This window comes from Drosophila subpulchrella, chromosome 2R (genome assembly GCF_014743375.2).
Source record: "Drosophila subpulchrella strain 33 F10 #4 breed RU33 chromosome 2R, RU_Dsub_v1.1 Primary Assembly, whole genome shotgun sequence".
NCBI lineage: Eukaryota > Metazoa > Arthropoda > Insecta > Diptera > Drosophilidae > Drosophila > Drosophila subpulchrella.
Window position 1 is genome coordinate 10948091 of NC_050611.1, and position 22733 is coordinate 10970823.

The 22733-nt window shown below is 46.5% G+C and overlaps 14 protein-coding genes and 1 non-coding gene across 17 annotated transcripts; 8 read left to right on the plus strand and 7 right to left on the minus strand.

Annotated features, from left to right (window-relative positions):
- Positions 1 to 9: 9 nt before the first annotated feature.
- Positions 10 to 1377, minus strand: LOC119552110 (putative gustatory receptor 47b). Its single transcript, XM_037861895.1, has 3 exons — positions 436 to 1377; positions 216 to 377; positions 10 to 150 (listed from the first exon to the last, which is right to left on the minus strand). The coding sequence occupies exons 1-3, from the start codon at positions 1375 to 1377 to the stop codon at positions 10 to 12; spliced, it is 1245 nt and encodes a 414-aa protein (XP_037717823.1).
- Positions 1378 to 1394: 17 nt separating this feature from the next.
- LOC119552115 (probable N-acetyltransferase san) lies at positions 1395 to 2853 on the minus strand. The gene is made up of 3 exons (XM_037861901.1): positions 2701 to 2853; positions 2255 to 2578; positions 1395 to 1763 (listed from the first exon to the last, which is right to left on the minus strand). Exons 1-3 carry the CDS (start codon positions 2706 to 2708, stop codon positions 1541 to 1543), a joined length of 555 nt encoding a protein of 184 aa, XP_037717829.1. The 5' UTR covers positions 2709 to 2853; the 3' UTR covers positions 1395 to 1540.
- Positions 2854 to 3255: 402 nt separating this feature from the next.
- Positions 3256 to 3958, plus strand: LOC119552114 (mediator of RNA polymerase II transcription subunit 29). Its single transcript, XM_037861900.1, has one exon. The coding sequence runs from the start codon at positions 3318 to 3320 to the stop codon at positions 3885 to 3887; it is 570 nt and encodes a 189-aa protein (XP_037717828.1). The 5' UTR covers positions 3256 to 3317; the 3' UTR covers positions 3888 to 3958.
- Positions 3959 to 4384: 426 nt separating this feature from the next.
- Positions 4385 to 5781, plus strand: LOC119552117 (death-associated protein 1). The gene is made up of 4 exons (XM_037861903.1): positions 4385 to 4473; positions 4540 to 4606; positions 5271 to 5359; positions 5420 to 5781. Exons 2-4 carry the CDS (start codon positions 4561 to 4563, stop codon positions 5573 to 5575), a joined length of 291 nt encoding a protein of 96 aa, XP_037717831.1. The 5' UTR covers positions 4385 to 4473; positions 4540 to 4560; the 3' UTR covers positions 5576 to 5781.
- Positions 5782 to 6155: 374 nt separating this feature from the next.
- On the plus strand, positions 6156 to 6242 carry Trnastop-uca. The gene has a single exon. It is a non-coding gene; the product is annotated as a tRNA-Sec (tRNA).
- Positions 6243 to 6253: 11 nt separating this feature from the next.
- On the minus strand, positions 6254 to 7090 carry LOC119552113 (trypsin iota). The gene has a single exon (XM_037861899.1). The coding sequence runs from the start codon at positions 7058 to 7060 to the stop codon at positions 6302 to 6304; it is 759 nt and encodes a 252-aa protein (XP_037717827.1). The 5' UTR covers positions 7061 to 7090; the 3' UTR covers positions 6254 to 6301.
- Positions 7069 to 7939, plus strand: LOC119552118 (coiled-coil domain-containing protein 103). 2 transcript variants are annotated; one of them, XM_037861905.1, is made up of 3 exons: positions 7069 to 7163; positions 7225 to 7461; positions 7523 to 7939. In XM_037861905.1, exons 2-3 carry the CDS (start codon positions 7316 to 7318, stop codon positions 7560 to 7562), a joined length of 186 nt encoding a protein of 61 aa, XP_037717833.1. In that variant the 5' UTR covers positions 7069 to 7163; positions 7225 to 7315; the 3' UTR covers positions 7563 to 7939. The 2 variants fall into 2 exon arrangements, with proteins under 2 accessions (XP_037717833.1, XP_037717832.1); XM_037861904.1 differs by having other exon boundaries at positions 7087 to 7163; positions 7515 to 7939.
- On the minus strand, positions 7659 to 8461 carry LOC119552112 (trypsin delta-like). Its single transcript, XM_037861898.1, has one exon. It carries the CDS (start codon positions 8453 to 8455, stop codon positions 7694 to 7696), a length of 762 nt encoding a protein of 253 aa, XP_037717826.1. The 5' UTR covers positions 8456 to 8461; the 3' UTR covers positions 7659 to 7693.
- Positions 8462 to 10251: 1790 nt separating this feature from the next.
- LOC119549911 (trypsin delta-like) lies at positions 10252 to 11067 on the plus strand. Its single transcript, XM_037858231.1, has one exon. The coding sequence runs from the start codon at positions 10271 to 10273 to the stop codon at positions 11030 to 11032; it is 762 nt and encodes a 253-aa protein (XP_037714159.1). The 5' UTR covers positions 10252 to 10270; the 3' UTR covers positions 11033 to 11067.
- On the minus strand, positions 11063 to 11524 carry LOC119549912 (coiled-coil domain-containing protein 103-like). Of its 2 annotated transcripts, none has more exons than XM_037858232.1 (2): positions 11265 to 11501; positions 11063 to 11211 (listed from the first exon to the last, which is right to left on the minus strand). In XM_037858232.1, exons 1-2 carry the CDS (start codon positions 11408 to 11410, stop codon positions 11112 to 11114), a joined length of 246 nt encoding a protein of 81 aa, XP_037714160.1. In that variant the 5' UTR covers positions 11411 to 11501; the 3' UTR covers positions 11063 to 11111. The 2 variants fall into 2 exon arrangements, with proteins under 2 accessions (XP_037714160.1, XP_037714162.1); XM_037858234.1 differs by having other exon boundaries at positions 11138 to 11203; positions 11265 to 11524.
- Positions 11525 to 12302: 778 nt separating this feature from the next.
- Positions 12303 to 13123, minus strand: LOC119551120 (trypsin beta). The gene has a single exon (XM_037860304.1). The coding sequence runs from the start codon at positions 13096 to 13098 to the stop codon at positions 12337 to 12339; it is 762 nt and encodes a 253-aa protein (XP_037716232.1). The 5' UTR covers positions 13099 to 13123; the 3' UTR covers positions 12303 to 12336.
- A 261-nt stretch (positions 13124 to 13384) lies between these two features.
- LOC119551121 (trypsin epsilon) lies at positions 13385 to 14204 on the plus strand. The gene has a single exon (XM_037860305.1). The coding sequence runs from the start codon at positions 13394 to 13396 to the stop codon at positions 14162 to 14164; it is 771 nt and encodes a 256-aa protein (XP_037716233.1). The 5' UTR covers positions 13385 to 13393; the 3' UTR covers positions 14165 to 14204.
- A 115-nt stretch (positions 14205 to 14319) lies between these two features.
- On the plus strand, positions 14320 to 15184 carry LOC119551714 (trypsin alpha). The gene has a single exon (XM_037861188.1). It carries the CDS (start codon positions 14351 to 14353, stop codon positions 15119 to 15121), a length of 771 nt encoding a protein of 256 aa, XP_037717116.1. The 5' UTR covers positions 14320 to 14350; the 3' UTR covers positions 15122 to 15184.
- A 2513-nt stretch (positions 15185 to 17697) lies between these two features.
- On the plus strand, positions 17698 to 21772 carry LOC119549733 (transmembrane protease serine 9). The gene is made up of 3 exons (XM_037857975.1): positions 17698 to 18507; positions 19280 to 20151; positions 20804 to 21772. Exons 1-3 carry the CDS (start codon positions 17722 to 17724, stop codon positions 21648 to 21650), a joined length of 2505 nt encoding a protein of 834 aa, XP_037713903.1. The 5' UTR covers positions 17698 to 17721; the 3' UTR covers positions 21651 to 21772.
- LOC119550572 (trypsin delta) lies at positions 21751 to 22665 on the minus strand. Its single transcript, XM_037859362.1, has one exon. It carries the CDS (start codon positions 22663 to 22665, stop codon positions 21847 to 21849), a length of 819 nt encoding a protein of 272 aa, XP_037715290.1. The 3' UTR covers positions 21751 to 21846.
- Between the last annotated feature and the right edge of the window lie 68 nt (positions 22666 to 22733).

Here is a 22733-nt window from a genome sequence, read left to right on the forward strand (position 1 = left end):
TTACTGCATTTAATCCATGTGAGTAATGGGACCCATCGGCCCAACAATGTCGACATCTTTGCCCGATGTTAGCTGGCGATCCTTGATCTGCTGTTGCTGGAATAGCAGCTGTACCAGGATAATCACATAGTTGGCCATGCCGTTGTACACCTGTTTTGAGGGTTCATTCAGAAGGATTATGGTGGTTTGACCCCGGGTCAGGTCAGATTACCCACCATATAAATTGTAGAAACATTAAGTTCTGTTGTGCTGCCAACCAGTGCCGCCTGACGATTGTGCATGCGCCAGTGCTGAAAGTCCTCCGTCTGCCGGTGGGCCACATCCTGACCAGGAAAGTATCTGGAGTAGTTGCTCAACATCTGCATACAGTTCCGTTTCTGGGGAGGAACAAGAGGCTCAAGTATAGACATCTACCTAAGGAAACAGCTAACCCACCTCTCGCTGGAGCAAATACCCATAGGTGCTGGTGATGACCACTTTGTAAGTGTGTATGGCCACGTGGAACAGCATGAAGGCGTACTCCAGGTCCCAGGGTTCTCGGTCCAGCAGCTTTTGGCAAATGACATACACGAAGCAGGTCATGATGGTGAAGTCGTAGAAGAGCCCAGCTGCGGCGGCAAACCCAAACACTCCATTCAGCTCCGCCAGAAGAAAAGAGCAGCGCTTGGACATGTCAAACAGGAATGCAATCTTCTCGTGAACCTCTCGATTTCCATCGGCTTGATAAAGTTGTTCGAGCAGCTGCTGCACCAGTCGTAGGCGCACCCGCAGAAAGTCCATGATTCCGATGTGAACAAAGCCCACCAATCCCACGGAACTGGTCAGCAGAGTGTAGGTAAGAGCCAACACCATGGTGGACGGTATGCCGCAGGTGCAACGCGCCGTATCGAAGATCAGTGAGATGGAGAAGGAGAAATAGCAAGAGCCGACGATCACAGTGCCATACCAATACTTCAGTCGAGAGCGTAGGTAGTTCCACTTGACATAAGGAAATACTTCCAGGACAGACCCATCAAACTCCTGCATGCTGGCTAAGAGTTTGAGGTGCCTGCTCCTTTTCGAATCCAGCGACAGGCAGTACTCCACATAGGTGATGGAGCAGCTGAGACACTCCCAGATAAAAATCGCCTTGACCAGCGGGCTAAGGTGTCCAAACATGGCAGACGACATCTCGGGATCCCTGAGTTTCACCAACACGCTGCCAAGGAAGCAGTTAACCAAGAAGAATCGCGCGCACAGCGCATAAGCTACCGTCCACCTTTTTGAGACTGCCCCTCCTCGACTGGGGCTCCTCACCCGGATAGAGACCAATCCCCAGTAGAACAGCAAGCTGTACATATTTCCGTAGCAATAAACAAAGCCATCGTCGCGCTGCATTGTCTGAGTAACTTGAATTTGGACTGGCCAGAGCCGTACAGAGCTATTTATTCCCGCGCAGGGGTTATAATTATTGATTACACATAGATATGATCGGACTAATTGAATACATCGTTTTGGCCGCCTCTACATGTCTGGTTGTTATACACATTGAAACCCATCTTTACACAAACGTGAACTGGCGTGCTTTACTACGGGAATTCGAGTTGGCGGTGGTATTGTTGGCGGAGCTGTTGGAGTTGGGTGCAGTGCGTCGCAGCGCCTTCTGCAGGACATGGGCGTCCGCCGGCTCGATGCGCTTGTAGTATTGCTCCTTGGTGTCCACGATCTCGAAGCCAAACTTCTTGTAGAATTCGATGGCTCCGTCGTTGTTGATTTGAACATGTCTAAAATGATTGATTAATAAAAGTAAATGAAAGGTTTTGGAATATTTGCGGTGTAAACCAACATGCTAACATAAACATTTGAGAAAGTAAATATTTTTACAGGTAATTTTTGAACTTTTTCTTAATCTTCACTTAAAAAAGAATTTGTAAAGTAAAATTTAATTCCCGTTGCTGGTTAAGATAATTGGAGAAACTAGATAAAAATCAATATTGATGTGCTTAAGCCGGAAAAATTAATTAAGTTCGAAATCATTAATGTTGTTATCACATAACAGAGTTTCTCAATCTTTGATTTTGCTCAAAAAATATTCTTATCTTTTGAAGAGAAAAACGAGCATATTCTGAATGGAAGCTAGATAATTAGTTGGTTTGGCTAAGATGAAAACCCATTTTTTAAGTTCCCAATTAAAGATAAACGTAAACTACTGATTCGCCCCCAAGTTTTCCAGCTTTTTCGGTAGTACCCGAGTAAAAACGATAAGTTTTCTTACAGAAAAATGCTGTCAAAGTTTCCGTCCTTCTCGGCAAAGTTCATGATGTGCTCGAACATGACGGTGCCGATGCCCAACCGGCGGTACGGGGACAGGCATCCCAGGGTCATGATGTACAGACGCCGCTGGTTCTCAGTGGTGTCGATGCGACAGCAGACGGCGCCCACGACAATGTCGTTGTAGTAGGCCAATTTGGCCAGTTCGCCGGCCTCCAGGACGTCCACGTAGAACTTGTCGTTGTAGGAGACCGGAAACACTACGGTGTTGAGCTTCTTAAGCTGCTTGATGTTGTGGGGCGTCACATCACCCAGTTCGATGCTGTTCCTGCAGGAGGGAAAGGGCAAGGAGATGGGTTAGCAAGGGCCAAGCGACACTTTTAGGTTATGATTCCGGGGCAGTTCCCGCCGACACAATCCTCCAGTCGGTCGCCATGGACGCCCACTCACCTGGTCATGGTGTTCGTACTGTTCCTGTTACTTTAGCAACGCGCTTTGCGCCTGTAAATTCTAATAGAAAAATGTGTTTTAAGCGCCACAGCTGTTCTGATTGTCCAGGTTGCTGGCCGCTGGTTATCGTTATCGATTGCTGCAGCCGGCCACAGTGCAGACCCAAACAGCTATTAATCGAAAAAAATGTCTATTAACTTCTAGCTAGATTTTAGAGTTCAAAAGTAGACAGCCAAATATGTATTTAAATGAACTTATTTGTGTTATTAGAAGCTTAAGAGATATCTTGCTTTCAATATAATATACTTAGAATGTGGTAACTGAAGACGGCAATCTGTTTCAGATAACCTCTCTATTCCATTTTAAAAAAATTTATTTTTTTGTTTTATTTATTTTGTGAAATTTAAAAAAAATATAGTAATTCTAACTACTTGTATTATTTAATTTGTTTTATGCTAAGTAAGTACACACTTACAACTTTTAAAATTGAAATCGATTTTTGCCATGGATGAGGCGCAAACGCGGTTATGAGAAATCCTACTACGCATTTTGCTATCGAAAAAAGAAAACAATCAGCGCTTTAGTTTCTTCGTGTTTCCAAGTTTCTTGAGTGCCAAATGAATCCAAACATGAACATGATGCCCATGTCGGGACCACAGATGATGCAGGTGATGCAGTCCTCGCCCTCGGGACCTCCGGGACCCGTGCAGCACCAGCAGCAACAACAGCCGCAACCGCTGCAGCAGCAGCAGCAGCAGGCGGAAAAACTGGACAACATTTCCAGGGTGAAGAGTTTGCTAGGACCGCTGCGGGAATCGATGTTCCTCACCATCCGGTCGAGCGCCTTCACGCTGCAACAGAACAATCTGGCGGACAACTTGAAGAGGGACACGGGAGCCCACCATGTGCCACGGTTCGACAAGCACCTGGAAGACTTCTACGCCTGCTGCGACCAGATCGAGATCCACTTGAAGACGGCGATGCAGTGCCTCCAGCAGCAGAACTCCTCCAATCACTATCTCCCTGGCCCGGTGACGCCCATGCGCATGGAGACCTTTATGCCGGATAACGCCGGTCCCATTCCGTATCCCACCTACTTGAATACTGTCCGGGTTCACGTGCAGTCGGCCAAGGACATACACGACACCCTGATCAGCGCAGCGCAAAACATTTCCCAGGCTGATTGATAGTTGTAGTGGCATTAATATTTGCCAAGTCTAGGCTTAAGTTCAAAATAAAAAGTACTGATATATAAGAAGAGTATGGTTTTTGTATTTGTAAGCAATATACATTTTTTCGGGGAAATGTAAAAGCTTACCCAGAATTTATCCCGAAGTGTTCCGTGGCACCCGTATATGGTAAAGAACTCGGGAACCCTTGGATCAACAATTCTTAAATCGGCATGATCTGAAACCGAATATTTGTACCTTCCCAAGAACAGCGATGGTAAAAGATGGTAGTATGTAGTATATGACAGTATGGTAGTATGACAGTATATTTAAATCTGTCTGCCAGACAACACGATTTCTGAGAGATCTTGTTTTTAGGCTTTGAGTTAATTTATTAATTAATTTAGGATTTCTTAAATGAGTTTACAAATAGCATCTCCCCCTAGAACAATAAGCAGTGGGAACACACTGCTACGGCTGCGCTACTGCGCCGCCAGTGAGAACGCACTGAAAAGTTTCGATAGGCAACCGTCGGACGTGTCACAATTAGAACGCAAAAGCAAAACACAGCAAAGCCGCACATTTATTAACAACAAGAGAAGCGGTAAGCCCACAAATCCTTGTAAAACTAACAATAAATAGGTAATTATGTACTCTATTCAATTCATAGCTCAAAAAAACAAAAGAAAAAATGGCAGATGAACAACCCAATCTTGTTGCTGGACACCCACCTGCATGTAAGTGCATTTCCATTGGTGTGCGTGAGTGCAGGCGTATTTTGATTTTTTTCCATTAAGACCATTCCAATAAGAAATCTTCTAATTGCCCCGCTGGCAATTAATAATGCAACCACAATCCTATCAATTGCCGCAATACCTACGGCCTTATCAGTATCTTAACCTGTTTCGGCCAAGGCTGATAAGTAAACAAACAACCCGAACACACGCACACACAAAGGCATGGCTTCCAAAAATATATTTTTCACTTTTTGCTGACGTCAGATGAACATCGACATTAAATTTTGTCGATACCCTCCGCATGGAGTATTGTAGTTTTGGTCAGAAGTTTGTAACGCAGTTAGGGATATTTGCCGATTCCATAATATGGACAAGCATTCTTGATTAATATAGACTTGTCCGCCTGTTTCTACACCATTTGCAGGATCCGTTTTAAAGCTGTTCCAATAAAATTGTGTTTTAAAAGTATTTATCATATTATACAGTTCATTTTACGGATGTATAATCATTTGATAAAATTTTAGGAATAAGTGTAATTAGTTTTACCCCTAGCTAACGAATCACCGCGTTTATTTTGCAGTGCCAGTAAGGGTTTAACTACTTTGGATCGCAGAGTTTAGTTTCCTCATCTCGTCTTAAAATTATGTTTTATTTAAAATTTCAGTGAAGGCAGGTGGTATGCGAATTGTGCAGCACAAGGCGCCCACGGCAGAGCGTGCGCCCAAGGATGCCGAGGACTGTACTGGATTGACAGTGAGTTCTGGACATAAATAGTATAATGATAGCCAAAAATAACCTTCTTTCGACCCTCAGCAACCCATTGCCGTGAACTCGGGATCTGTGAGCGGTGCCCCCGTCAAGGGCAACACTGACTTTACGCCAGCCTCTGCCCAGGTGGCTCACTCTCCTAAGCCACCGGCTGCGGTGCAGCAGAAGCCCCTGAACCACATCCAGCAGCCACGCAAGTGATGCGGACTCTCGACGGCAAACTATTATCATTATCCTAACTCCTTGATCTTTTGTTGAAATTCCATAAGTCCCTCAATGGTATTGAAATCGCGTGCGAGAGCGATATTATCTTTATATGCATTTGCTACTGCATTCCATTAATGAATAATGGTGTTTCTCTGAGTTAATATTTTGTAATAAACTGTATCCTTTTTTGTAGAAGTGAATACTTTGGTTACGGAGTTGAGGTCTTTTATGAATTTATTTTAGCCATTACAGCTATTCAGTTTTCCTTGCACTATTTTTGGGATCCTTAACTTTTTTAAGCTGCTGAAAAATCTTTTTATTTTAAAATGTTGCTAATTTTTAAGGTAATACGTATTATTAAAAAATATGTTTACTATTTTGAAAATTGCGAATCAAAAACAAGTTAAAATTCTTATAATGCAGATGCCTATTACGACGCGATTTTTATAGATATCATTATCTTCATTAAAGATATCATTACTTTTTGTAAGATGAAATGAATGCCCCTTATAATTCCCAAGTGCTTTTTCTGCGCAGGGTGCGTATAAATAGGGAAATTTGAATGGAACCTAATGCCCCACTGAACTTCGGTGGTCCGGGGTGCGGACTTCAAATCCGTAGTCGATTAGCGTCGAAGTGGTTCGATTCCACCTGGGGGGCGATTAATAAAACTTGCGCTTATTTTGTTTTTCAGCATGCTTTTTATTTTTAAAAACCACTTTATATGGCATTGGCTGCCTTGACGATCCAGGGTCGCAGCACAGCTATATTGGCATAGACACCGGGATAGTTTTCGTCCGCACACCGATAGCCCCAGGATACGATGCCCACCAGCTGGCTATTGGCCACCAAAGGACCTCCAGAATCGCCTGTGCAGGCATCCGAATCAGTGCTTGCGGCGCAAATCGTTTCCTCGCCTACAAAGTCCGCACCGTAGCCAAACTTCTGGGAGGCACAATCACTGCGATCAATGATCTGGAGCTGGGCCTTTTGAAGGGTGTCGGCGTAGGCTCCATTGTCCGTATAACCCCAACCCGTGACAGTGGCTGTCGATCCGCCCAGTGGACTCTGCGTGGCCAGGTTGATGGCTCTGGTGGAGAGACCAAAGGTCAGTGCAGTGGACAGGCGTAGAACGGCAATGTCGTAGTGCAGGAAACGGGAATCAAATTGTTCGTGGACTCTGTACGCCGCCACGGGAACCAAGGTGCCACCATAGTTGTGGTGCTGTGCCCCAACTCGCACCTTCATCAGGGTCACGGACTTCTCATACAGACAGTGTGCGGCGGTGATGACGATCTCCTTGCTGTAGATGACTCCTCCGCACTCGTGGCGAGCACTGATCTGAATGGACACCTGCCAGGGGGCGTTGCGTAGCACCTGCTCACTTCCGCCCACAATCCGTCCATTGGTCTCCACATCTGCCGCTGTTCCGAGGAACAGAAAGACCAACACCGTACCCGCTAGCCAGTAAACTGCCATTCCGAAAGCCAAGAGCAAACTGTTGTTCTCTGTCCATGAAACCCCTTCATGTTCCCGACTGGCTTGTAAAACTTAATCGCCGGCTAATAGGATCTTATCGCTGGTATTATCGATACTGACGGGTGGATTTGGTCTAATCTTAACCAGCTCTTCTTTTCCGATAGCAAAGCCTGTAACCCAAGCAACCCTCGCTAAACAAATTCATATCCCAGTACGAAAAGACTTAAAATATCTTTTTTAATAGAGGAAAAGATCATGGAGGATTGGAAGATAACGTCGGAGGAGCTCATCCGTCTGCGGGAAAGCTGCCTGCAGTGCATCCGGGATGGGGAACTCTACGAGCTGCGCAATGATGCGAAACTACGGGCTGTTTATAGCACCCAGACCTACGAGGAGTTCAAGTGAGTACCAAGAATTGAAGGGGAGAATTTTCGCTTAAGCCAAATGCCATTAGGGACATAGTGGACGCAGCTCATCTCCGTCCAGTGTCCAGGAGCGATAAGGTCAATGCGCAGACGAAGAACCGCCTTTGGAACTCGGCCGCCCTCGATTGATTGACTGATTGACTGATTGACCAATAAAGATGAAAGCACAGAGCTATAATCGGGAAATTCGTTTTATTTCGCAAAGTTTTTAGACGTTGCTGTTGATCCAGGAGTGGAGAGCAGCGACATCGGAGTAGACACCGGGGTAGTTGGCGTAAGCGCAACCGTATCCCCAGGAGACGACACCAACAAGGACTCCACCGGAGACCAGTGGGCCGCCGGAGTCACCCTGGCAGGCATCCTTGCCGCTGGCAGCAGCGCAGATCATGGTGCTCCTGATCTCGCTACCATATCCGTAGGAGGAGGAGGCGCACTGCGACAGACCGACAATGTTCACGTTCACGTACTGCAGCTGGGAGGGGATGGAGCTGGATCCGTAGGACTGGGTGCCCCAGCCGGAGACGGAGGCAGCAGCGCCGTTGGCGGGGTTGGAGGTAGCCAGGCCGATGGCCTTGATGGTGGAGCTGAAGCTCAGGGCGGAGCTCAGACGGATGACGGCGATGTCGTTGACCATGGTGTTGGCGTTGTAGCCCTCGTGGTTCTTGAAGGAGGCAACCTTGGAGACGACGCCACCGGAGCTCCAGTAGCTGGATCCAGCGCGGACCTGCAGGTTGGAGGCGGACACGGACTGCAGGCAGTGAGCGGCGGTTAAGATGTAGTACTCGGAAATGATGGATCCACCGCAGGAGTGGCTACCACTGCGCTGCAGGGAGATCTGCCAGGGGAAGCTGCTGATGGTGGTGGCAACACCTCCGACAATACGACCATCCAACTGGGGCAGGAGTCCCTCGGGGACGGTGCCACCCAGGGCGCAGGCAACGGCAGACAACAAGATCACGAACTTCAGCATGGTGCGAATCCAATGAGTTGCTTCTGAAATGGACACCCCTTTTATAGGAGGTTCCTATCTCTCGCCAGCGCATTAATCAGAACTTTAAATTATTTTTATCACTTGCTTGTCAGAAAAACCCAAAATAAGTCCGTTAAAGTGACCGGCAGAACCTCCCCAACTGATTGGTTCCGCGAATATTATTTGAAATCAATATTAATACGCAATTGTTTAGGCACGCTTCTAAAAAGGGTTCATCAAGAGTTCTATACTCACAGTAGTGTCCAACGTCCAAAAAACGTACACTGATTAAATTCGACTTTACTTATTGTACTTTACTTATTGTAGAGTAAAAGGGTATATTGTATTCTTAGGAAAGTATGTAACATGCAGAAGGAAGCGTTTCCGAACTTAGAAAGTACGTATTGTGAAAGTGTGCGAATGGAATTGAGATCATTCATTTACAATCTTCCAAGAAAAAGTACGGTCGTACTAAAAGTGTAATTATGTAAAGAAATGTGTTATAACAATATGTTCTATTAGCTTTATAATTTTGAAACGGACTACCAATTTAATCGTAAAATATTTTCCTTATCGATTTTTGTTCAAGGATCACTCACGAAATTGACACGCGACCATATAAAGCTGATTAAATTCCGCGCTAAGCCACAACTTAAGATCAAAATCTCTATCGCCCACTTCAAAATGTTTCATTCGCAAGACTCAAAAAACCCATTCAACAATTATCGGAGAAAGTGAAGGGTGTGGACTAAGGGGCAGCAAAAGTCGAAAATAAATTGTGTATTGTCAGCATTATATAATAACTTTACTTAAAAAGTTATCAATTACTCATTATATTAAAGTGTAAATCAGTTTAATTTCAATCTCTGGTAGTTAGAGTACATACTTTTGTTAATATAATGAAATTATAAACGTTACATTTTGAATTTATATGCGTCCATTCTCTCACATTGACAATCGTTACGGAAACTTTTTACAAAGGATGCACCAACGAAAGTTTTTATCAGATTAAAATATAATGAAATATATGGAACAGTGTGTGGGTTTTGAAATTCCACGAATACGAATAAAATATACACAAAAAAACTCCTTATCAATTAAAGGTGGTTTATTCACCGTTCGCGCCCTCAAATTAGCCAGAAAATTAAAGGTTAATAAGGAGCGTTGACTTATCCAAGATATTTATTGGGAATTGACGAGATATGACTTTCTTTTCAATTTGAAGCTTTAAGCTTTTCTATATACTCTTATAATGTAAACAGATGGAACAATTTATTTTAAACGAAGATTGCAATTTTAATTTAAACAAAAAAAGATTATAGTTTCATTTTATGAATGGGCGGTGGTACCAAGCGCTGTGCAAGCATCTCTAGAATCTGGATGCCTAATCCCCAACTATCTTGCTTTTAAAGATTCCGAGATTTCTGCGTTTATACGGCCGGAAGGACAGACGGACATGGCTAGTTTGACTCTGCTTGTGATAATGTTCAAGAATATATAAACGTTTCAGGGTCGGAAACGATATTGGAGACAATTTGCTGTCCCAATCTACAGAAGCAAAGGTTTACAAAGTACAGTTTTAACTTTTCAACTACGCAAATTTTTTCACCCAAATTTTATTTCTCTTTTGATTAAGAATTGCGCGACTTTGGAGTGGAGGAATATATGTCGGTCACTCTATCGGCTTCATTTTGGGTTTTTTCTGACAAGCAAGTGATAAAAATAATTTAAAGTTCTGATTAATGCGCTAGCGGAAGATAGGAACCCCCTATAAAAGGGGTGTCCATTTCAGAAGCAACTCATTGGATTCGCACCATGCTGAAGTTCGTGATCTTGTTGTCTGCCGTTGCCTGCGCCCTGGGTGGCACCGTCCCCGAGGGACTCCTGCCCCAGTTGGATGGTCGTATTGTCGGAGGTGTTGCCACCACCATCAGCAGCTTCCCCTGGCAGATCTCCCTGCAGCGCAGTGGTAGCCACTCCTGCGGTGGATCCATCATTTCCGAGTACTACATCTTAACCGCCGCTCACTGCCTGCAGTCCGTGTCCGCCTCCAACCTGCAGGTCCGCGCTGGATCCAGCTACTGGAGCTCCGGTGGCGTCGTCTCCAAGGTTGCCTCCTTCAAGAACCACGAGGGCTACAACGCCAACACCATGGTCAACGACATCGCCGTCATCCGTCTGAGCTCCGCCCTGAGCTTCAGCTCCACCATCAAGGCCATCGGCCTGGCTACCTCCAACCCCGCCAACGGCGCTGCTGCCTCCGTCTCCGGCTGGGGCACCCAGTCCTACGGATCCAGCTCCATCCCCTCCCAGCTGCAGTACGTGAACGTGAACATTGTCGGTCTGTCGCAGTGCGCCTCCTCCTCCTACGGATATGGTAGCGAGATCAGGAGCACCATGATCTGCGCTGCTGCCAGCGGCAAGGATGCCTGCCAGGGTGACTCCGGCGGCCCACTGGTCTCCGGTGGAGTCCTTGTTGGTGTCGTCTCCTGGGGATACGGTTGCGCTTACGCCAACTACCCCGGTGTCTACTCCGATGTCGCTGCTCTCCACTCCTGGATCAACAGCAACGTCTAAAAACTTTGCGAAATAAAACGAATTTCCCGATTATAGCTCTGTGCTTTCATCTTTATTGGTCAATCAGTCAATCAGTCAATCAATCACGGGCGGCCGAGTTCCAAAGGCGGTTCTTCGTCTGCGCATTGACCTTATCGCTCCTGGACACTGGACGGAGTTGAGCTGCGTCCACTATGTCCCTAATGGCATTTGGCTTAAGCGAAAATTCTCCCCTTCAATTCTTGGTACTCACTTGAACTCCTCGTAGGTCTGGGTGCTATAAACAGCCCGTAGTTTCGCATCATTGCGCAGCTCGTAGAGTTCTCCATCCCGGATGCACTGCAGGCAGCTTTCCCGCAGACGGATGAGCTCCTCCGACGTTATCTTCCAATCCTCCATGATCTTTTCCTCTATTAAAAATGTTATTTTACGTTTCTTCGTTCAGAAAAATTATTTGTTTAGCGAGGGTTGCCTGGGTAACTGACTTTGCTAGTGGAAATATTCAGTATCGATAATAAATTCAAGAGTATAGCCCGAATTTATTTTACAATATCCTTTAAGAAATGCCTCATTATTTCATTTGAAATGTATAGGATTTTAACGCCTGTTGATATGCTTTATTTTCGAACCACGTAGGCAATGACCTGTAAGCAAGAACCACATTGTTTCTACTACGACTATAGCGTTCTCTCTTGTTTTAGTCTGCATGTGATATCGCAACTCCCAGGTGATACATTTTTTTTTAGATCTCGATATCTATACGACAAACGGACAAGGCTAGATCGACTAGACTAGTATATAAGAATATACATATTTTCTAGGGTCGGAAACGATTTCTTCTATTTGTTACAAACTTGCCGTATATATACGAATTCCAACATAAAAACCAAAATTAACTTAATAGGGAATCAGAATCACCAGAATGACCAACAACATTTTTTAACGGGGACTTTACCTGCCCGAGAATTGTTAGTCGGGCCCTGAGAAACTAGCCCTAATAGGTGTTTCTCATTCATAATCTATTCAACCCATACAGTTTACTTATACTTAACGAGTAATACAACAGGAATATTTGTATGTCATCTGACTTATAGCTACGCTCTCTTTTTAGTAAGACCCGAAAGACATCAAAAACTGTGTATCACCTAGAAAATTATAACCTAACAAAGACATTCTTAACCAAAACTAGAATGTTTTACACTGCCCCCAATAGGTTAAATAGTTTAGAAAGAACAAAAAGCCATTTAAGGCTTTCAAGAATGATCTTTTGTATAAAAATAACGGACCTCAGTTTATGTTCGCATATGATTTTATTAGCAGAATGCTTAGGCGTTGTTGATCACCCAGGAGCGGAGAGCAGCAACATCGGCATAGACACCGGGATAGTTGCTGGCAGCGCAACCGTATCCCCAGGAGACGACACCAACGAGGACTCCACCGGAGACCAGTGGGCCGCCGGAGTCACCCTGGCAGGAATCCTTGCCGCTGGCAGCAGCGCAGATCATGGAGCTCTTGATCTGGCTACCGTAGCTGTAGCTGGAGGATGCGCACCTGCTCTGGCTGACGATGTTCACGTTGACGTACTGCAGCTGGGAGGGGATGGAGCTGGATCCGGAGGACTGGGTGCCCCAGCCGGAGACGGAGGCAGCAGCGCCATTGGCGGGGTTGGAGCTAGCCAGACCGATGGCCTTGATGGTGGAGCTGAAGCTCAGGGAGCTGCTCAGCTTGATGATGGCGATGTCGTTGACCATGGTGTTGGCGTTGTAACCCTCGTGGTTCCTGAAGTAGGATACCTTGGCGACGACTCCGCCGGAGCTCCAGTAGCTGGATCCAGCGCGGATCTGCAGGGAGGAGGCGGACACGGACTGCAGGCAGTGGGCGGCGGTGACGATCACATTGGACGAGTAGACGGATCCACCGCAGGAGTGGCTGCCACTGCGCTGCAGGGAGATCTGCCAGGGGAAGCTGCTGATGGTGGTGGCCGAACCGCCGACAATGCGACCGTCCAACTGGGGCAGGAGACCCTCGGGAATGGTGCCACCAAGGGCGCAGGCCACGGCGGACAACAGGATCAGGAACTTCAGCATGGTGCAGATCGAATGAGTACCCTTTGAATCGGAAAGTGTGCTTTTATAGGGCTCGCTATCGAGAAGGGCGTTTAATCAATGGACAAGTGAGATCCCTCGTGGCCCAAGTGGATAACCAGGTGGAGTGGCCGCTGGCTGATAAGCTAATTACTTCTCGGTATTGGCTGGTCATATCGGTGGAGAAAGTGACGCAACGATTATGCTAGAGCTATCGCTGTCAATCAAATGGAAATCTTCGCTTCGGGGATTGTATATAAGGGGTCTTGATCCGTGGATCAGCATACAACCGATTAAAATGTTGAGATTTGCGGTACTCCTCTCCGTTCTGGCCTGCGCCTTGGCCGGTACCATTCCCGATGGCCTGCTGCCCCAGTTGGATGGACGCATCGTCGGTGGCTATGAGACCAGCATCGATGCCCATCCCTACCAGGTGTCCCTGCAGCGCTCCGGCTCCCACTTCTGCGGTGGATCCATCTATTCCCACGACATCGTCATCACCGCTGCCCACTGTCTGCAGTCGATCGAGGCCAAGGATCTGAAGATTCGCGTGGGCAGCACCTACTGGCGCTCCGGCGGCAGTGTCCACTCCGTCCGCGCCTTCCGCAACCACGAGGGCTACAACTCGCGCACCATGGTCAACGACATTGCCATCATCCGCATCGAGTCCGACCTGAGCTTCCGCTCCAGCATCCGCGAGATCCGCATCGCTGATTCCAATCCTCGTGAGGGCGCCACTGCCGTTGTTTCCGGATGGGGCACCACCGAGTCCGGCGGCTCCACCATTCCCGACCATCTGCTGGCCGTCGACCTGGAAATCGTCGATGTGTCGCGCTGCCGCTCTAGCGAGTTCGGCTACGGTAGAAAGATTAAGGACACCATGATCTGCGCCTACTCCCCCCACAAGGACGCCTGCCAGGGTGACTCCGGTGGCCCACTGGTGTCCGGAGATCGTCTCGTGGGTGTCGTCTCCTGGGGCTACGGCTGCGGTGATGTAAGGTACCCTGGTGTCTACGCCGATGTTGCCCACTTCCATGAGTGGATCGAGAGGACCGCCGAGGAGGTGTAAAGTCAGACAAACACTTGAAATAAATCGCAATTGAAACAGCTTTGGTATCTCTAATTCGCATTCGGCCAAATGGCGTCGCATGTGTAAGCCCTTAGACATGAAGTCAGATAAGACCCGTCGGCAGGGGCAGTATATATAAGGTTGGTTCGGCGGCATGTAACCAAGCACTTGTTAGCAACGCTCACCATGCTGAAGATCGTGATCCTGTTGTCCGCCGTGGTCTGCGCCCTGGGAGGCACCGTTCCCGAGGGTCTCCTGCCCCAGTTGGACGGTCGCATTGTCGGCGGCTCGGCCACCACCATCAGCAGCTTCCCCTGGCAGATCTCCCTGCAGCGCAGTGGCAGCCACTCCTGCGGTGGATCCATCTACTCCAGCAACATCATCGTGACCGCCGCCCACTGTCTGCAATCCGTGTCCGCTTCCGTCCTGCAGGTCCGCGCTGGATCCACCTACTGGAGCTCCGGCGGCGTCGTCGCCAAGGTTGCCTCCTTCAGGAACCACGAGGGATACAACGCCAACACCATGGTCAACGACATCGCCGTCATCCGTCTGAGCTCCTCCCTGAGCTTCAGCTCCAACGTCAAGGCCATCGGCCTGGCCACCTACAACCCAGCCAACGGAGCCAGCGCCGCCGTTTCCGGTTGGGGCACCCTGTCCTCCGGATCCAGCTCCATCCCCTCCCAGCTGCAGTACGTGAACGTGAACATCGTCAGCCAGTCGCAGTGCTCTTCCTCCAGCTACGGTTATGGTAGCCAGATCAGGAACACCATGATCTGCGCTGCTGCCAGCGGCAAGGATGCCTGCCAGGGTGACTCCGGTGGCCCTCTGGTCTCCGGTGGAGTCCTCGTTGGTGTCGTCTCCTGGGGATACGGTTGCGCCTACTCCAACTACCCCGGTGTTTATGCCGATGTTGCTGTGCTCCGCTCCTGGGTGATCAGCACTGCCAACAGCATTTAAGCGGATAACCCTTGGGTTGGATTAACAAAGTCCTTCAATAAAACGTTGCAATACAGAACATAATACCTTTATAGTTGGTGGGCATTGTCTTGTTCTTAAAATGTTTTTAAACTGGAAAGTGGGTCCTAAAGAAAAAATTTTACAACTACCTAGATGTATCTAGCAACCAAGTTTAGAATTCCCGATCATAGAACCAGTGAGTTAAGGGAGTAAACCACAATGATATTTCAACTTAACGATTAACCGATAGATCTTATAGTGCACTGGGACTAAAAGCCTATACTCGTATATCAAAACTTTCTACAAAAACTTACAAGAGAAGCATTTCATGACCAACATGTATAGATATTTTTCTTTTCGTAGATTTTTCTGATTCAGTGACTATTGGGTTTAAATATTCAACCTTAAGACATTGCAGAAGTAGTAAATCAATTTCCAAATTGCAAAAAATTGGAAGACTAGAATATCTTGACTATATTATCAAATGCAAACCTTATTACACCTTCCGTATTATTGAATAGATAATAAAGAATTGGTTCTTGAAGTTGCTCACGTCACAGGTCTTATCTTTTTTAAAGTTCACGGGTATTCACATTTGATAGCTCGACGAGCCTTTTGCGATTTCCCCTGAATTCAATGGTCTCAAGTGGCTTAGGGTAAACATTTGCCAGGACAGATGTATCTTATCAGCTGGGAGTGCATCGCGTGGCTTTAGTTCCACTCCATCTTCCATTGATAAGTTGAGTGATGGTCTGGACAGGTGCGGCAAGATTAATTAACCGCAAAATAAGGGTATTGATAAGATTGCACAATTTTGGAAACTGGAAGTCGAACGTTTTACTGAACCATGACAAGTAAATATAAAGTTTCATGAATTGACCGCAGTTTTTTCCATAACATTTTTAAATCAAATGCTCCTATTGCAAATCAATTTGCAATTTGTAATCTTTTAATTTCTCGATGATAACGTTGTTTATAGAAAAGTTCGGTTATCAATTTATTTTTTTAAGTGCCTTCAATTTGTGGAAACTTGCGGTTGATGTTCGCCATTTCGTTCATATAGCCACCCCTATGTTTGAGGGGTATTTCCAGTATGACATTGCTTTGGTAATGAGCCATTAAAAATTATCCGCGGGTGATATAACCAACTTTTGGGAATTCCGGGTCATAAGAAGTACCTTTCCTGATTCGAAACTGTAATAAAAATATTTTATATTAATGTGCAATTTCCAGTTAACCCAAATTAAGTAAAGGAGTGCCATGCGTAACACTCATCCGACCACTTAGACATTGTGTACCTTTAAGTTTTATTGCCATAAGTGAAGGAATCACTTCCGAACCTGTAAAGTGTGAACAATGTGATTTTGTTAAAACTCAAATACCAATTAAGACATATAGCTTTAGGATCATAGCACTTATCGAAATGGCACAGTCTAATTGGTGCCATCTCTTGGTCGTTAAATAGTAAAGTTGAATATAATAAGGGTGTGTCTTCTTCAAAGCTCACCTAATCACCTAGACAAGGTCAAAACATGACGACGAGGCTATTCTATATCTAATAACCCCCGTTGAAGTGCCGACTTCCAAGTTTTGACTGGTGCTCCACATTTCAAGGGCCTTCTTTGATTGATAGCAAGACCCGTTTGATAAGAGTCTTCCAGTGCCGGGTATGCTAATTCCCCGGATCAAAAGATCGACCGATAGTGTCAGTTGCCCACTCGATGATCGACCATGATCGCAGGTTATAAATGTTGGCTGTATCTCCAAGATTGTTCAGTGTTTTTCCAGAATGCGGGAACTAGTGGTTCTTTGCCTGGCTGTGGAATCCGTTTTCGCCGGCACCCTTCGAGCGTGATGGTCGCATTGTAGACCGCGAGGATACTTCTATCCGAGCTCATCCCTACCAGGTTTAGCTGCAGACCACTTTCTGCAAGGAATGAAGGCCTCCAAGGTGTTCTTGCGACGACCTGGTGTCTACACCGATGTGCCCGCTGTGCGGTGTTGGATCCTGAAATCAGCCGAAAATTTGTAGATATTTCTAATAAATTATAAGCATACTTTCGGGGATTTTACAGAAATTCAAAAAGCTCACCACAATTTCGTTATTACTAATAACATTGTTATGGCTGATATTGTTATGATTTTCTAACATATATCTACCATGTTTTTCTTTGAAAATTTGTATAAAAATGCAACATTTTTCTGAATCTTTAGAACTATACAAAGAAAATCTATCTAAAACTTAAAAGTTATGCACACACATAGTTTTCTCTTTCTTTAGAAAAGCTGTACTTTTTATTTACGCTTCACTTTCTTATTCTTTTTTAAGTAGCAATCAAATGTTGTATTGATCCGATAATACTCGAATAAGGCTAAATGATTGGTTATCGGATCGGGACAATGTCATCATTCTTAGTCAGCTGGGGTTTTTTTAAGCTTACGACAGAACGAATTCTAGAGAAACGCTACTGTTCTCCGATGGCCATCTTATCGGTGTTAGACCGAAAGCAATTTATTGACCAGTTCGCGATATGGCGAAAGCTTCTCGTTGTTTTTAAAAAAGCAAAATGTGCTGATTTAGTCACACGTCGATCAACGAAATGAACAAAGTTATATTACGGATTTGTGCGGTACTGCTCGTGCTGGGGATTTCCGCCGTGGTGGCCCAACCAGATGGAAGGATTGTTGGCGGTGCAGATACCTCCAGTTACTATACCAAATATGTGGTGCAGCTGCGCAGGCGCAGTTCTTCGAGTAGCTCCTATGCCCAGACCTGTGGTGGCTGCATCCTGGATAATGTGACCATAGCAACCGCGGCACATTGTGTCTACAATCGCGAGGCGGAGAACTTCCTAGTGGTGGCCGGAGATGCTAGCCTTGGTGGCATGAATGGTGTGGTGGTGCGAGTTACGAAATTGATTCCCCACCAGCTCTACAACGCCTCAATCACGGATAATGACATTGCCCTCGTTATCGTGGACCCCCCTCTGCCTTTGGCCACCTATGACACCATGGAAGCCCTTGAAATCGCCTCGACTCAACCTGCTGTGGGTGCCCAGGCCACCATTAGCGGTTGGGGTTACACTAAGGAGAATGGCCTGTCCTCCAATCAGCTTCAGCAGATTAATGTTCCCGTTGTGGATTCCGCAAAGTGCCAGGAGGCCTACTACTGGCGACCCATCAGTGATGGAATGCTGTGTGCTGGTGTCCAGGAGGGCGGCAAGGATGCCTGTCAGGGAGACTCCGGAGGTCCACTCGTTGTGGCCAACAAACTCGCTGGCATTGTTTCCTGGGGAGAGGGATGTGCCCGTCCCAACTATCCCGGAGTCTATGCTAATGTGGCTTACTTTAAGGACTGGATAGCCGAACAGCGAGCTTCTTATGCAACATGAATTTAATGTTATAATATTAAATAAAAACAAATTGGAATATATTACTGTGCTGAAAATGTTTTCTTCCTTCATACTTATCTATAATAACAGTCTTTATTATTGTTTTGCGTTGCGAACTTATATAATATCATATAAACTGCAGTTATCGAATCATATACACGTTCAGTAATAAACTCTGTTCTGGGAATAATGACCAACAAGTCCAAACTTCAAGTTTCTAAAAAATATATATCTCTGAAATGTTCTTTATTTTTTTTTTGCGTTTTCAAATCATTTTTAATAAAGATATCTTTGAATGAAAAACATTAAAAATTTGTGCTTAAATATTTAAAAATATGGAGAACTTCCAAATCATATTTTATTAGGAAATCCTTGAAATATTCAAAAATCAAAATATTGGCATTTTTAAGAACCAAAGCTGTAAAAACACTAAAAATTTGAGCTTTAATATTTAAGAAAGTGTAGAGCTCTTAACATTTCAATGGGATATATTGCAATATAGTTTCTGGTTAAAAAACATGTGCTTGCATATAGGCTTTAACAAAATTTAGTACCCACCAACAGTTAAAAAAAATTAATATAATATTTTAAAACCGAAAAACCAATCCCAAACATGTTGCCCAATGTTATAGTAGTTGACCATAAAGCCTAATCGCTTGTAGTTTCGAATGACCGGGCATATCCAGAGTAAAATTTATGGTCTATATGGTCGGGTAGACCGTTAGATAAGCCGTCCAGTCGCCGGCCAAGAAGTTAGTTCCTTCAGTTCTCGATTCTGCGTGGCTTTGCAAACATGTCGCGCTCTTGGTTGGTTTGCCTTTCGGCCCTTCTCGCCTGCCTGGTGGCCCTTACGCAGGGTCTTCCCCTCCAGGAGGATCAGGACGAGAAGAGCGTGCCCGACGGTCGCATTGTGGGTGGCTATGTGACGGACATTGCCCAGGTTCCGTACCAGATTTCCCTGCGCTACAAGGCCCTTAGCACGCCGGAGAATCCCTACCGTCATCGCTGCGGTGGTTCCATTATAAGCGAAACTGAGGTCGTGACGGCGGCGCACTGTGTCATCGGCACGGTGGCAAGTCAGTTCAAGGTGATTGCCGGATCAAACTATCAAACTGGTTCCGATGGCGTTATTACCAACGTCAAGGGTATCTATATGCACCAGGAGTATTACTCGGGAGCGGCCTACAACAACGATATCGCCATTCTCGTTGTGGATCCCCCACTACCACTCAATAACTTCACCATCAAGGCCATCAAGTTGGCCTCAGAGCCACCGCTAGAAGGAACGATCAGCAAGATCAGCGGCTGGGGAACCACTTCCCCCGGTGGCTACTCCTCGAATCTTCTCCTCGCCGTCGATGTGCCGATCGTGAGCAACGAACTGTGTGATCAGGACTACGAGGACTTTATCGATGAGACCTACCACATCACTCCAGTCATGCTGTGCGCCGGAAAGCGGGGAGTCGGTGGTGCGGATGCCTGCCAGGGTGATTCCGGAGGACCCTTGGTGGTGCGGGATGAGCTCTATGGCGTCGTGTCCTGGGGCAACAGCTGCGCCCTGGCCACCCATCCCGGCGTCTATGCCAATGTCGCTACCCTGAGGTCTTGGATCGATGCCATTAGGGCAGAGCTGCAATAGAATTACATCACCATTCCAATTTTGTAAATAAACTGGCCTTCTTAGCCACGTGCCTTGGGATTTTCCAAATCGAACAGTTTATTATTACTTTTTACCAGACGTAATCGTCTTAAACATTGATTAGATCAACCTTGGCCAGGTGGATTGAGATTAAGTAACTTCCAATAGATCGAAGCCAAATCATGGTGGAAGGCCCCAAAAGTATGCAATGTCTTTTAATATTAAAAAGAGTTGGGTGATTGATTTTTAGAGTGGACCAAATTTCAGACAAAATGTTACATGTGGGGAATTCTTTGTTATACAAAGTATTTATAGTGTCATAAATATTTGGCATTCTGATAATGGTCAAAATAGATTGGTCTATAAAACTATTATGGATTAAAAATGAATCTTAATGGACCCATCACTCTTAAAAAGTGTTTCCTTTCAAAAAGAGTAAAGAGCTTAAGAGAAATCTAAAGCTTTGGATACTTAGAGATTAACGCAGAGAGTCCACCAACAAAGTGGTAATCGCCTCTGGAACGACACTATCTTGGTCGGACCCTGTGTTCACATTGCTATCACAAGTTATCTCGAGCACCGACCATTAAGTTAATCGATATGGTCATTGGATGCCGCCCGGTGGGTTGAAAATTGGCAATCCATAATCAGTTCGATAGGAACCTCAGGCTCGTGCAAATCGTCGGAAAGGATCAGGACCATGTGTATCCCGCTACTGCTGCTGGCCATTGGGTTCTCATCCATTTTATCCATTGATGGACTGACCCAACCGGAGGGCAGGATTATTAATGGCACTACGGTGGACATAGCCCGTCATCCGTATCTGGTCTCCATTCGGTATCGCCGGGATGAGGAGTCGAGCTACAAGCACGAGTGTGCTGGAGTCATCATCTCGGAGCAGGCATTGCTCACCAGTGCCCAGTGCATTGTTGACTTACCCGAGGGCACTAAGCTTCTGGCTGTGGCTGGAGCTAATACCCGCAATGGAACCGATGGATTTATTTACCCCGTTGCCAACTGGACCCATCATCCGAACTACGATCCTATCACAGTGGACAATGATATCGGCGTCCTCCTGCTGGACACTCCCTTGAACCTCACGTACTTTGGAATCAACTCAATTGCCATTCGACCGGAGCGTCCGGCAGTGGGTCGTTTGGCCACAGTGGCCGGATGGGGCTATCGGGAGGAGTGGGGTCCCTCCAGCTACAACCTGGAGCAGACCGAAGTTCCTGTCGTAAGCGCAGAGCAGTGCATCCAGATCTATGGCACGGGTGAGGTTACTGAAAGGATGATCTGTGCGGGCTTTGTGACCCAGGGAGGCAGTGACGCCTGTCAAGGAGACACCGGTGGACCTCTGGTCATCGATGGCCAGCTGGTGGGTCTGGTGTCCTGGGGTCGCGGATGCGCCCGACCCAACTACCCCACCGTCTACTGCTACGTGGCCAGTTTTGTGGATTGGATCGAGGAGACCATAGCAGCTGCTGGAGCGCAATAAACATTGGCATTTTCGCGGCAATCGATACGCTATCTTCAAGTGGCTACCGCCCGGATAGAGCTACCTAATTCAATAAAAAACCGTAATCAAACAAACAATATACTATGTTATCGCCTGTATTGGTAATCTCCTTATGTAATTTTGGAGGTATTAAAAAACAGTTCGGTGTTATGTGAAACCAGAGGAAGTTAGGACTTTACAGAAAGTCAATTTTGCCCACATCCTTGTTGGCCTCAATGGTCTCCTGCAGCCAATCGCGAACATCCGGAACGGAGCAGTAAACACCGGGGTACCTCTCCCGGGCACAGCCCGTTCCCCAGGAGACAATGCCCAGCAGTTCGTTCTTGTAGATCAGCGGACCACCGGAATCGCCCTGGCAGGCATCCTTTCCGCCGCCGGTGACCCCGGCGCAGAGCATCCGACTGGTCAGCAGGATGGAGTAGGAGCTCTTGCACTGCGTATTCTCCACCACATTCACGCTGACCTCCTGGAGGACGTCGGAGACGGTGCCACCCTCGCTGGTGGTTCCCCAGCCGGTCACCGTTACGGGTGTATCGTGATCCGGACGCTCCTTGGCCAACTCAATGGGTTGTACGGCGTCGTTGAACTTAAACTCTCCATCCAAAATCAATATGGCCGCATCGTAATCGTTGTTCAGGGTGCGATACTTCGGATGAATGATGAACTCACGCACAGCCAACTCCTGCTGGGGACCCGTGGCATTCAAGATATTCGAGGAGCCAGCCACAATGGTAAGGTTTGCCGGTCCATCCAGGGTATTCACACAATGGGCCGCACTGATGATTATGTTTGGTGTGGCAACAGAGCCACCGCATCGGTGACTTCCCCTGTACCTCATCGAGATTTGATGCGGATAGTGGGTGATGTTCGTGTCCTGTCCACCGACAATACGTCCATCGAGCCGAGGGATTGTGGCCTCGTCATTTCGGGGAATAGGATCTGCCAGGGAGCAGCTCACTCCGAGCAACAGGAACGCAACCAATATCCGTGACATTTTCGACTAACTGAACTGTAAAGTAGCGCTATGCGTAGATTTATAGAATAGCCTTATCTATCGGCTGT

Bases quoted from the DNA above. Each gene is read 5' to 3' on its own strand.
- LOC119552110 (XM_037861895.1), bottom strand. From the start codon at position 1,377: ATGCAGCGCGACGATGGCTTTGTTTATTGCTACGGAAATATGTACAGC. The intron at 378-435 runs GTGGGTTAGCTG...GTTCCTCCCCAG, and splicing joins GGTATTTGCTCCAGCGAGAG to AAACGGAACTGTATGCAGAT. The intron at 151-215 runs GTGGGTAATCTG...CCCTCAAAACAG, and splicing joins ATGTTTCTACAATTTATATG to GTGTACAACGGCATGGCCAA.
- LOC119552115 (XM_037861901.1), bottom strand. The intron at 1,764-2,254 runs GTAAGAAAACTT...CAATCATTTTAG, and splicing joins AACTTTGACAGCATTTTTCT to ACATGTTCAAATCAACAACG.
- LOC119552114 (XM_037861900.1), top strand. From the start codon at position 3,318: ATGAATCCAAACATGAACATGATGCCCATGTCGGGACCACAGATGATG.
- LOC119552117 (XM_037861903.1), top strand. From the start codon at position 4,561: ATGGCAGATGAACAACCCAATCTTGTTGCTGGACACCCACCTGCAT. The intron at 4,607-5,270 runs GTAAGTGCATTT...TTAAAATTTCAG, and splicing joins TGCTGGACACCCACCTGCAT to TGAAGGCAGGTGGTATGCGA. The intron at 5,360-5,419 runs GTGAGTTCTGGA...TTCGACCCTCAG, and splicing joins AGGACTGTACTGGATTGACA to CAACCCATTGCCGTGAACTC.
- LOC119552113 (XM_037861899.1), bottom strand. From the start codon at position 7,060: ATGGCAGTTTACTGGCTAGCGGGTACGGTGTTGGTCTTTCTGTTCCTC.
- LOC119552118 (XM_037861904.1), top strand. From the start codon at position 7,316: ATGGAGGATTGGAAGATAACGTCGGAGGAGCTCATCCGTCTGCGGGAA. The intron at 7,462-7,514 runs GTGAGTACCAAG...AAATGCCATTAG, and splicing joins CAGACCTACGAGGAGTTCAA to GGACATAGTGGACGCAGCTC.
- LOC119552112 (XM_037861898.1), bottom strand. From the start codon at position 8,455: ATGCTGAAGTTCGTGATCTTGTTGTCTGCCGTTGCCTGCGCCCTGGGT.
- LOC119549911 (XM_037858231.1), top strand. From the start codon at position 10,271: ATGCTGAAGTTCGTGATCTTGTTGTCTGCCGTTGCCTGCGCCCTGGGT.
- LOC119549912 (XM_037858232.1), bottom strand. From the start codon at position 11,410: ATGGAGGATTGGAAGATAACGTCGGAGGAGCTCATCCGTCTGCGGGAA. The intron at 11,212-11,264 runs GTGAGTACCAAG...AAATGCCATTAG, and splicing joins CAGACCTACGAGGAGTTCAA to GGACATAGTGGACGCAGCTC.
- LOC119551120 (XM_037860304.1), bottom strand. From the start codon at position 13,098: ATGCTGAAGTTCCTGATCCTGTTGTCCGCCGTGGCCTGCGCCCTTGGT.
- LOC119551121 (XM_037860305.1), top strand. From the start codon at position 13,394: ATGTTGAGATTTGCGGTACTCCTCTCCGTTCTGGCCTGCGCCTTGGCC.
- LOC119551714 (XM_037861188.1), top strand. From the start codon at position 14,351: ATGCTGAAGATCGTGATCCTGTTGTCCGCCGTGGTCTGCGCCCTGGGA.
- LOC119549733 (XM_037857975.1), top strand. From the start codon at position 17,722: ATGAACAAAGTTATATTACGGATTTGTGCGGTACTGCTCGTGCTGGGG. The intron at 18,508-19,279 runs ACATGAATTTAA...TAGTTCCTTCAG, and splicing joins AACAGCGAGCTTCTTATGCA to TTCTCGATTCTGCGTGGCTT. The intron at 20,152-20,803 runs GAATTACATCAC...ATCCATAATCAG, and splicing joins ATTAGGGCAGAGCTGCAATA to TTCGATAGGAACCTCAGGCT.
- LOC119550572 (XM_037859362.1), bottom strand. From the start codon at position 22,665: ATGTCACGGATATTGGTTGCGTTCCTGTTGCTCGGAGTGAGCTGCTCC.